The sequence below is a fragment of the Balaenoptera musculus genome, chromosome 2, assembly GCF_009873245.2.
Source record: "Balaenoptera musculus isolate JJ_BM4_2016_0621 chromosome 2, mBalMus1.pri.v3, whole genome shotgun sequence".
Classification (NCBI taxonomy): Eukaryota; Metazoa; Chordata; class Mammalia; order Artiodactyla; family Balaenopteridae; genus Balaenoptera; species Balaenoptera musculus.
In genome coordinates this window covers 128,387,658-128,399,798 of record NC_045786.1, presented here as the reverse complement: position 1 = coordinate 128,399,798, position 12,141 = coordinate 128,387,658, and the positions used below count along the sequence as shown (strand labels likewise).

Here is a 12,141-nt window from a genome sequence, read left to right as displayed (position 1 = left end):
CTTTCAAACTTGTAAAAAAAAAAAAAACTTGTGGGATGGAGTGCAAGTGTTTTTGGTTAAAATATCCTTTTAATAGGACTCTTTCCTTCTCTTCTCAATCAAGGGCCACAAACTCTGTGCAGTTAAATCTCTTGTATATTATATAGATCTGATTCTTTGCTCCACCCCCGGACAAAATTACCGCGCATAAAGAATTTATTCCCTGACTTAGATTCCACGACAGCAAATTCAACACGTTAAGATGCCATAAAATGAGGGCTGCCTATATTGGCTTGGGATTTCTTAAGAGTAAATTTGATCATTTTAATAATTTTTTTACTACAGGGTGTGAAGTTACCCCAGATGTGAACATTTCAGGCCAAAAATTTAACATTAAACTCCTCATTCCAGTTGCAGAGGGCATGAATGAAATCTGGCTTCGTGTGTGACAATGTAAGTTTTTCTGATTAAAAGTAACCCTCAATTTTCTTGGCTTCCTTCCTTAGTGAGTTGACCATTTCATTCTTATATTTTATACTCACAGGACCCGTCATGTGACAGATTTCAAACCTCAGTATTTCTTTTCAACAGGAAAAACAGTATGCACACTGGATGGCAGCCTGCAGGTTGGCCTCCAAAGGCAAGACCATGGCGGACAGTTCTTACACTTAGAAGTTCAAAATATTCTTTCCTTTCTGAAGATGCAGCGTTTAAATCCAGATCCTCAGTTAATACCAGAGCAGATCACGACTGATATAAATCCTGAATGTTTGGTGTCCCCTCGCTATCTAAAAAGTACAAGAACAAGCAGGTACCTGATTCATTTTACTTCATCTGCTATTTTCTGCTGATTGTTTTATAATTTTCTACATACACTGTAGTTTCCCCCTCTTAAACACAACTTTTTCATTTTAATTGGTAGTCTTAATTTCATATCAGGTGGTTTAAAGTAATAAAATAAGAAATAAATAGCTTTCAGTCAGTTTTAAATTGGTCGTTTAAGAAAAGCCTTATTATTTTAATATGAAAGATAATGAGGTGGAATATTGGGAGCATATTTATTCTAAACAACCTGAGGAAATCACTCTGCTAACAGGATGTTCTGTAAGTCTGATATAAAGCACAGCCAGCATTCCCAGCCAAGTCTGTGATGACTCTTCTTGCTGTCAAAATTGACTTTTTCAGCTTTGGAAATAAACTTTACGAGGGTAGATATAGGCCACGTTGAACATTGTCTTTTCTTAACATAACAGTCAAGACCTAAGCAACATTTGCATAATGTGACAAAGTTTGGTAAATTTTCATGAAATTCACTGCTTTTGTTCCCTCTGTTTAGAATTCCTTTCCTGGAAACTAATAGCATAAGAGGATTGCTATTTAGGAAAAAGGTTCTTTGGTACAACAAAGAAGGTTCTTTGCCAGGGGAGTTCACTTGGGATAGCCCCCAGTATTCTCTACACCCAGCATCATGCCATAAAAGGAAAAGGCTCCAGTTTAGGAGGGGAGGGAAAGAAGAACTTTGAAATAAATATTTCATTTTTATCTAGTTTCATTTTTATTTTTGTTAAGGAGTAATTTAACACATTACTGGAAAGGCACAGTGATATATCCAGAACACTTACTAATTCTTACTTTAACTACAGTCCTTATCATAGGATCTGAAATCACTTAGCTAGAAATGTTCAGAAGTTTTAATCACCAAGTATTTGTCTTTAAGTTGCAGAGGTTGTGTAAAACTGTATGGAAATGGTCTATCCCACGGGTCATATGATGGTGGGAGTAGTGAGGAATGGAGGAAATGCTGCCCTGGGGAGCTTTGTGGAATGTAGATTGTAAGTTAAAAAGGGAAAGTGAATCGAGTTCTAATTTCATTTTTTATTATTAGTTAAATTCATTTAAAATTATTTATAAAGAGACTTGTTTCTAAAAGTGGATTCATTTGCCTTCAAAGTCAATGAATAGCTTCAGATCTTTAGCAGTCTCATTTCACTATCACGTATTAGGAAAAAAAGATCTTAAAGTATTAATTGTTAAGACTGCCAAATGTTGGTTTAGTTGTCAGACAGGTATTGTTTTCTCAGAAGCCTTTAAAATGATAGTTTTTGCTTTAAAAAGGTACTTTTCTGTTGGTGAGTTCTTGAATAGATGTCAGCTAAAAATTCTCTTGAGAACAGAGAATGTGTGACTGTCTTTAACTGGCAGGATGGCAGTATGTGTGTGGTCTGAGATTAAGGGTCTTTCTAGCCCTGTCTTCCACATTGGCATCTTATCAAATGCACATTCTTTTTGAGTTCTCCTTTCCCTAACTAGACTTGGAGGTTGAGTCATATTATTGCCCTGACACCTAGTAAGTGCTGAGAAGCAGGAGTTTAGTTTAGTTTAGTTGTGTCAGGTGCTGTAGTAGTCGTTGGATATATTGCTCAGTAATTGTTTGTTAAACTGTATGATCCAGTGGCACTCCGGAGTCAGGTAGGTCTAAGATGTGCAGGCCATGGGGTCATTCAGCCCTACCAGGGCATAAAGTCTTTGGGTCCATCAATATAGCCTTTGTTATAGTTAATCTACTTTAATTCCCAAAAACTGTATATTAATTAAATTTGCTATGGATATTTTTTACATAGATGACTCCCAAACTGGATTTTAACATTTTAAAGGAAAGAATTGTTCTACGTTTTAAAGGATAAGAATTGTTCTTATCCATGTTAATCCAAATTGAAATGGACCAATATGTTTACAGCCACCACTCCTACTGTAGTGTATGGCATATTTTTATTTTCCCTTCCAGGAAAAAGGATGCAAAAAACAGATGGTAATTGAGGGGTTTGCTTTTCTTGTGTAAATAAAAAAAACAGTATGGTCACTGCACTTATTTTATGCCTTCAACTTATTCTGAAAAGCGGTGCATGGATATATTATCTGACTCAATATGAGACAACATTAAAGGCTTTTGAATATTAATTTTTATTTTGCTACTAAAATAATTAGCTTTACCCTAACCAGTAAGAACTGGTACATGAGGGGGGAAAGGTTATTTGCTCTTAATTTTCTCCCTACAAATTTCTACCCTTAATTTTAGTAACACTTAACAATCTAAAATAATGTGGAGTGTTTCTCAGTATTCTAAATGGAAAGTAATTGCTGCTTTCTCATTTTCATTTTCATGCTTGCGTTTACTTTGCTTGGTTTCCATCTAAAGTAATTTTTTGCATGGTTTTTGGCTGGAATTTTGGTTTGCAGGTTACCGCAACTTTTTCTTTGCTTCATTGCCATTTTTTCTGATTGCCTTTTTTTCTTTCTGCTTCCTTTTTCTTTTCCTCGCATTGCCACCTACAGCCAGGCTATATAAGAGATTTGGTAAGTTCTCCATATTTACAAAAAAAAAAAAAGAAAAAGAAAAGAAATAATTAAAAATATTTAAAGCCCTAGCTACAATCTCCCCTCATGGATTAATTTCCTTCTACTCTTTGAGGGAATAGTCATCCCAAAGTGAGTATAATTTAAATTAAAAAATTAACCTTTCTAATGATTGCTTTAGAAACATTTTAAAGTTATTACAGTGATTTCAAGTACTTTAAAGCTGCTAAAATATATATTATTCCTGCTAGAAACTTGTATGCCAGGTACTCATTCTGATCATATATCTTGGTGCTGTGAATTTAAAACCCGTCATGTATATGAGGATTACAAAATACAGTTTATAATGCAGTATCATATGTATGTGTACTTGAATATGTCTCAAGAATGGCAGTTATGCACTCCTAATAGTCACTGTTTCTTGACATATGGAAACTAAAATTAAGAAAAAATATATATTGAGGTTTATTTGGAAAGTCATTATTTTACTAAAATTCCCAAATGTAGCTTCAGATATTTTCTAATTCCAACTCTTGCAATACATAATTTTGGGTGGGGCACATAATTCAATGTTTTAATCTTTTTTTTGTCTTGATTCTACCATGAAAGAATAATATCTAATGGTAAAGATGATGTTTAATCATGTTTAGATAACAGCAAGAATCTTGGAGGCCCATCAGAATGTAGCTCAGATGAGTCTTATTGAAGCCAAGATGAGATTTATTCAAGCTTGGCAGTCATTACCAGAATTCGGCATCACACACTTTATTGCAAGGTCAGTGGTTCTACTAAGCACCTATGTGTAAACCTTAATCTGTGCCTTTTTACTTAATCTACCTCATCTAATTAGAAATTAAACATTTAAAGCTACCTCCTGAGACCCATTAACCTGTTACACAGTAAAATTTAAAGACTGTTGGAATGGTATTTTCTATACTTAAAATTGTTTCATCAAAAATTCAAAATGATTGCATTTCTGTTTTGTGCAAGAATAGCACTTTTTTTTAGGATTAAAACACACGTGTCTTGAAGAAAAACAGACCAACATGTCCCCCTCCCACCCCCAACATGTTTTAAAACATTTATTTATGTTTTTAATGCTGTAGATTCCAAGGGGGCAAAAAAGAAGAACTTATTGGAATTGCATACAACAGACTGATTAGGATGGACGCCAGCACAGGAGATGCAATTAAAACCTGGCGTTTCAGTAACATGAAACAGTGGAATGTAAACTGGGAAATAAAAATGGTAAGCTGTAACTATGCTACTTGAAGGCGTATGTAGTCCGTCTGCTAAAAATGAATGAATTAAGAAGAAAAAGGCCTATAAATTCTGAAGATTATTTGTACCATTACCTCTTAAAGTGTAAAACATGGTTGGTTATTCTATTCATTTCCTCCTTAAACTTGCCTATTTCATAACTAGCCTAGGTATTAAATTCTAAGAACATAATATTTTACAATATTGCCTCATCTTTAAGGTTATCTTTCTATAACGGATAAGTCCTTTCCACTCACAAATAGCAGCTACTCTTTATTGAATGCCTGTGCCAGGCATGATACTAGATGTTTTACATTTGTACCATATTTCTAAACCTCACCTCAGCCCTGTAAGGTTGATGGGTTATCCCCACTTTACAAATGAGGACACTAGAATTTAGAGGACTGAGGGCCATCACTGTCCGTGACCACACACTTAGTAACAGAATCAGGATTCCAACTGGGATACTTAGGGCGCTAAAGCCTGGCACATCATGCTACCCCTAGCCTTAGAGTACATGATTATCATTTAAAATAAACAATGTTTTACTAATAAGTCATCTGTTTTAGGGTCGCTGGGTTTGTTGTATCGATTTCAGTTACTTTATAGAATCTTGTATTTCTGAAATGTTCAAACATGAAACCTAAAGGTTAAATATCTAAAGCAGATATTAAACACAGGAAGTAGGTTTTCTCCCAGGACTTCAAGAGAGACATTCTCATTAATTGAATCACCAGAGACCATTTGGGAACCTAATGACCTAAAGCCCCCTTGCATTCAGTCTTCCTTTTCAGAACAAGAAAACTAAAAAGGAGGAGGGGAGGGGCTAGTAAACTTTACTTATGCTTTTGGACTTAAAGGCATTATTAGTTTAGGATTAAAAAAATATTTGAGGACCAGCAAGTATTTTGTGATAAGGACAGACCTTAAGCACAGTAGCTTCACTTGGACCCAACCATCTGGAGTTTTGCAGGGACTGATCGTTCTCTGTCTTTGTTCTAGGTCACTGTAGAGTTTGCAGATGAAGTACGATTGTCCTTCATTTGTACTGAAGTAGATTGCAAAGTGGTTCATGAATTCATTGGTGGCTACATATTTCTCTCAACACGTGCAAAAGACCAAAATGAGAGTTTAGATGAAGAGATGTTCTACAAACTTACCAGTGGTTGGGTGTGAACAGAAACGCTGTGTAATGAAGCTCCATGGCCATAACAGTTATTTAAGTTTAAAAGCTGTTGTTTGTTATATGCTGCTTAATAAAGTAAGCTTGAAATTTATTATTTTATCATGAAAACATTTTTGCCTTACCAGACCAGTTAATATGTGCACTAACAAGCACGACTATTAATCGCTATCATGACAAATATATGGACTTGAATATGGCACACGTTCCTTAGGGCCATGAATTGAAAACTGAAGTAGTGGGCAAGTCAGAAACAAAACATCACTGATTCAAGCTAGCCAAACTGTATGTAAGAAACTCAAGCCATCTACTTTAAAGCTATCCAGGGCTTAAACTATATGAAGTCTATTTATCATGTTTAATGCATGTGTTTTAATGTATGTTTAATTTGACCTGTATTTTTCAAACAGCCTACTTCTGGTCGCTATTTGTCATCCGTCCGCCCCCAACCCCCCCTCAAGTAAATCAGGCCTGCAGAAGGTGCCTGATATTTAATACTGTCGTTGTTTGATCTTGAAGGAAAATGCTGTTAGTCGTCATGCCTGGTTTGTTTTTGTCCTTGAATAAGCATGTATGTATATTGTCTTGTGTTTTTATTTTTACACCATATTGTATTACAACACTTTTAGTATTCACCAGCATATTCACTGTCTGCCTAAAATATGCAACTTTTGCATTACAATATGAAGTAAAGGTCTATGAAGTATGCATTTTATGTAACTAATGTACAAACACAAATTTTATAAAATTGTACAGTTTTTTAAAAAACTACTCACAACTAGCAAATGGCTTGGATGTTGCTTCTTTGCATTAATTAAATGCTCTTTAAAATATAATTAATGTGCAGTTTTAATATCTGCTAAATTAAGGATGACTTCATTATAGTCATGATTTGCCACAGTGTCCTTAACTCGAATGCCTGGACTGGCTGTGTTCTGGTCTGTTGCGCTGTTACAATCTGCATTGGTGCTAGTCAGAGAATTCCTAGCTCACGTAGCCCAGAAGGGTGCCAGGGAGGGGTAGATTACCAGTATTGTTCAATAATCCATGGTTTAAAGACTGTATAAATGCATTTTATTTTAAATAAAAGCAAAATCTTTTATTTAACGTTTCTTTGTACTTCTTGTTTTTACTGTTTACATGGCATTAACTTTGTAGAAATGATCTTTTGCCTTTTGGAAGTGCTTACCTGCAGCTTGTAAGAACAGCTTGCTTAGTATTCTGGAGTGTCACCAGACAGACATACTTAATCTCTAAGATGGAGTCTTCCACTTAAATAGAAACCCCTCATTTTTCCTGCTACTTAGGAATGAACTGTAAAATATTTACATGTTAGAAATATAGCTATAAACAGAAATAAGACAGATGAACCGCACTGGTTGACTTGGGCAGAACTGGTTTTAAACAGTAAAACGACTGACTCAGTTTCAAAAAACACAATTTTTATGAATTTACTCCTCTGTATTGTTACTGCTATCCCATCATCATTCAGACTCAGAACTTCAGTTCTGGACTTTCTCCTTTACCCCTTGCAGTTAATCAGGCCAAGCCCTGTTGATATTTCCCTCATGCAGCCCAGTGTCTTTCATTTGTCACTGCTTTCACCATCCCCTGAATTCAGGGGTTTCTTTTGGTCTGTGTCACATTCTCCATGGCTTTTCTTTGTACTCTAAGGCCAGGTCATAACATAAATTTAAGAGCTCCTTCCCATTAAAAAAAAAAAAAAAAAAAAGGTAATAATATGTTCCCTTAAGTACAGATCACCAACTTGTACAGTCACTTGCTAAAAGCCCTAAAATATATTTAGTCTATGGCGTGCCCGAGCTGTTGATGGTCCCATGGCCTCCCCACAAGGGAGAGAGTAGCCTCTGTGCTGACTTCCCTGCCTCTGGTTGCCCCATTGCCCTCCCAGTGATTTCAAGATTAATTTAGCCCCAGCACAGCAACAGGCTATGCTCTAATAACTCTTGGTTGCTTACAGCATAAAAGCTAAAAGTCCCCAGTTAAGTGCTCAGAGGTCTTCTGTGGCCTGTTTCCCAGGTCACATTTTTTCACCCTCATCTCCCAACAGTCTTCTGCATACTTCACTCAAACTGGGCGGCTGCAGACACACTTTGCACTTGCCCATCTCCATGTCATTCCCCAAACCTGCGATGTCTTCATCCCCAAACCTTCTAGTCTCCACCTGTCCAAATCTCAACTTTCTATAGCATTTTACAAATTTTAGAGCTCAAGTGTTCTTTCTTCCATGAATACTTCCAAGTTTCCTTGTAGCCAAAAATTTTCTCTTACTCTGAACTGCCATTGAATTTGGTCCTTTTTGGAACTTAAGAGCAATCATCTTTATTGAGTATATCCTATTGCCCCTAATAAATTATTACTTCCTTGAGGACTGGATCTGAGCCTCATGGTTTCTACCTAGGATCAGTTAACATACATTTGTTTATTGAATATAGTGATGGCCATCTTGGAAATCAAGGAATTATTACAACTTAGAATTTTTCAGCCTCAGCATAGTTTAATATGGAGGAAACATTTTTGGCACACCAACTGTGCACTAAGAGGCATGCTAAGTGCTTTCACATACATTATCTAAAGATTCGTGCAATTCAACCTCATTTTATAGGTGAAGCTCAGAGAGGCCAAGTGACCTGTTTGAAGTCACACAGCTATAACTGACAAGTGCCAAGGCAGAGCTAGAAGTGGAACCCTGGTTCCCATCTCCCTGTCCAGTGGTATTAAAAACAAAGCCTTCAAGAATCCTGGGGAACCCTATTGGTGGTGATCTCTCTACAGAGATGATACCAGTCCGTGAAAAGAACACTGGCAGGGCCTGCAGCAACATAGTTTCTGGTTTCTGCTCAGTGACTCAGCTTTAAGTGGATGGGAAGGCTCAGGGGATGGGAGACTAAGCACCCTTCTGACTCTTTCTCTTAAATCAGGAGGTTAGAGACCAGCTGGAAGCCCCTGATGTAGTTAATCAGTAATCTTCACTTGGTACAAATTATTTTTTACAAAACCTTGAACTTAAAGTCAGGTACCTAGAGATGTGAACTTATTTTTCCCCGGTATTACTGAGGTATAATTGACCAAACTGTAAGATATTTAAAGTGTACATTGTGATTTGATGGAGGTACACACTATGAAAGGATTCCCACCACCTAGCTAATTAACACAGCTATAACCCCAGAGACATGAACTTTGTAGAAGGAAAGCCAATTGGCAGTTCTTGACCTGCTCTTACACAGGCCAAAAAGCAACAGTGTAGCAGATAGTGCTTATTTCATTTTGTATTCCATAGTTTTTTTTTTTTTATGTTAAAAGTCTTATTAAGGTGCTTTAGTTATCAGTTAGTGATGTAGTGGGATCAGACCAGCCTAGGTTCCTGACCCTTAATTTATGTAGGAAAGACCACACAGAGTTAACCGTACCTACACTGAATGTAGTAGTTTCTTAGTAAAATGTTAGGTTGTCTTAAACTCAAAACTTTTTTGATTCTCTGGAATGCATCGTTATCCTGTACCTTTCATAATTCTTTCTACCCCCTATAATTAAGTTTGACAAGGGCTGCTGCTGTTCTTAGACCATCAATCAAAACATGGTAATGTCTTCACCACTTTGATAATTCAGAAAATAAGAACAGGGCTTTCTGAAATCCATCCCTTTGTGACAGAGTATCATCACTGATACTTCCTGAATGCCTCTCCTCCACACATGACCCTGCACAGCTGCCGTCTATGCTCTGCTTTATTCTAAAAATGCAGACACTGATTCCAAAAAATCCTGCCACCCCCTTCCAAAACGTTTTTGTGGCTACTGTAGCCATTCCCTCTTTTTGCAGCTATATAGTTGCAAAGAAAGGCAGAGGTGAGCTGACTTGCTATCTGGGTGTAGACCTAATAGACACGTATAGTAAGAAGTTGATCCAGTTCTCATTCTGCTGATAAAGCTCCTGTCATCTCTACACAGTACTATGCAGGAAGAAGGTGTTTACTGAAAGCTCTGTGCTCTTCAGCAAGTTAACTGTGTCTTTATCTGTTTGAACTGCTTTGGTTTGGCAGCTCAAGAATGGGGGAGGTGGCAGAGGGAGTGACAGGAAATGGGAAATTGTCAAGCTGGGCAAGAGGAATGAAACTCCGAGTGGACAGCAGAGCCATCCAGAACAGGAAACAGGGTAGCAAAGAAGCCTTATCTGGTGACCTTATTTCCCGTTGTGCTGACTCCTCTCTTGCTTTCTCTGCTTTATTTAATAAACAATACAAAGTTTCCCAGGCTGAATGTGTACATTAAAATTCTCTGTTTATTCCTTTAGTGAGCAGTTACCAGAGTGCGCACACACACACACGCCCCCACACACACCCCTAGTTGAGTCTCCCTTTTGATATCTGTACCTGGGCCCACATATTACTAAAAATTACAAGCACTCAAAATAATTTGAGACCATTATTTCATGAGCTCTAGTTATAGTCTCATGTGGCTTCACTGGCCAAGCATTATGTACATTACTGCTCAGGGAAGTGGTCCAAGTTCAATGTTAATTAAATTTGTGATAAAAACAGCACGACCAACCAGACAGGTTTAACATATCTGTATTAATATGGTTTGTAGATATTGGACAATTTTTTTTTAAAAACACTTTTTCTGAACATAAATTCTCATCTCAAATCTAAATTTCATGAACTTAATTTTTATGACCAAGTAAAATTCAAGTAAACACATTTACTCTGATATTTACTGTTCAGAACATCTAAACCTTGTTTCTATCTTCCTTGCCTAACTGCAAATTCAGTTAGCTCTTAGAAGGAACATTTAGAAAACAGCATTTCTTCTATTCCAGGAGCACAGAGGGCCAAGAATAGCTAAGATGCTCTTAGAGAACAACAGGTGAGGCCTTACCAGACAGCAAGAAGTCGTATAACACTAGACGGAAAGTGTGGTGTTGGCACAGAGATAAATACAATAATCGAAGATCCCAAACAGACCCCAGAAGCAAACATGCCCACATAGGGAAACTTGATTTCCGAAAGCCAGCCTTGCAGATCAGCACGAAACACAAGGACTTCCCACCAAACGGTGCTGGTGGTTATCTTTATGGAAGGAATTTAGACCACTAACCCCATCTATGAATGTAGTAGTCCAGGTCAACTCCAGATGGATTAAATACTTAAATAGGGAAAGAATAAAACTTTTAAAAGATAACATAAGAGAGCATTTATATGACAGTGGGGAAAGAGCTTGTGTATTAATAAGACAAAAAGTACAAACCAGTTACATCAAAATGAGAACTATAAAGATATTATAAAGTGTAAAAAGGCAAATCAAACTGGGAGAGATATTTGCAACACATAATTGACAGAGCATTACCATCTGGAATGTAAGTACACACGCTCACTGATGAAGACAAAAGAAAAATGGACAGAAGACTGGAATGGGTACTTCACAAAAAAGGAAGGCTGAATGGCCAGTAAATCTACAAAAAACTGTACAACTCTACTAGTATTCTAGAAAATGGAGGAAAAAACGAATTTTAAATACAATTAAAATACAGCTTCACACATGCCACATTGGTAAAATGTTTAAAGTCTGACAATATCAAGTATTGGCCAGGATGTGTAATCACTGGAATACCTGTTGGTGGGAATATAAACTGGAACAGAGCCCTGCACAAACACTTTGATATCATCTGGTAAAATTAAAGATGTATCCTATAGGCCAGCAATTCCACTCCTAGGTATGTATAGAACCTGGAGAAACTCTTGCACATGCAATCCAGAAGACACAAACGTGAACATGCACAGCAGAACTACTTATAATAGCAAAAAACCGGAAATCAAGTGTCCATCACAGTAGAATGGATCAAATATAATAGTCATAAAATGCAATCAAAATAGTGAATAAATTCCAAAACAACATAGATGTATCTCAACCTAATGATGAATCAAAAATCTAGCTTGCAGAACACATAGTATGATTCAAGTTTTAAAATGTACAAGATTTTTTCAACATTAAAAATGGAAGTAAGCGAGCCTTGCTCTTGACAGCTGCCACTCTATTCTTCTGATAGACTTTCCTGGATCTGGACTGGATCAGCACATGGGTCCGGCCCATCCTGCCAAGTGAATCACTAATTGGCTGACTGTTGGGCTGCCCTGGTTTACGAATGGAGCTAATGAGCCCAGGGTCAGGGGTTCATTCCCCTTGTGGTCCAGTTGGTTTTGCTCTGTTTCATGCTCACGGGCGGCACCACTATTCTGTGAACATGCAGGCTTAGTCACATGAGGGACTGGATAAGAAAAGATCTATAAGCTCAATCAGAAAATCAACTTAAAGCTCAAGGCTCGGGGCTTCCCTGGTGGCGCAGTGGT

The 12,141-nt window shown here is 37.1% G+C and overlaps 1 protein-coding gene across 1 annotated transcript in view; it reads left to right on the top strand.

The window, feature by feature from the left end:
• FERMT2 (fermitin family member 2) overlaps positions 1 to 6,883 on the top strand; it is a 74,091-nt gene extending 67,208 nt beyond the window's left edge. Inside the window, 9 exon segments of the mRNA XM_036842346.1 lie at positions 325 to 422; positions 424 to 432; positions 571 to 643; positions 646 to 765; positions 768 to 790; positions 3,313 to 3,333; positions 3,984 to 4,108; positions 4,440 to 4,581; positions 5,596 to 6,883. Of these exon segments, the coding sequence (XP_036698241.1) occupies positions 325 to 422; positions 424 to 432; positions 571 to 643; positions 646 to 765; positions 768 to 790; positions 3,313 to 3,333; positions 3,984 to 4,108; positions 4,440 to 4,581; positions 5,596 to 5,769 (785 nt within the window). The 3' untranslated portion in view covers positions 5,770 to 6,883.
• The last annotated feature ends 5,258 nt before the right edge of the window (positions 6,884 to 12,141 follow it).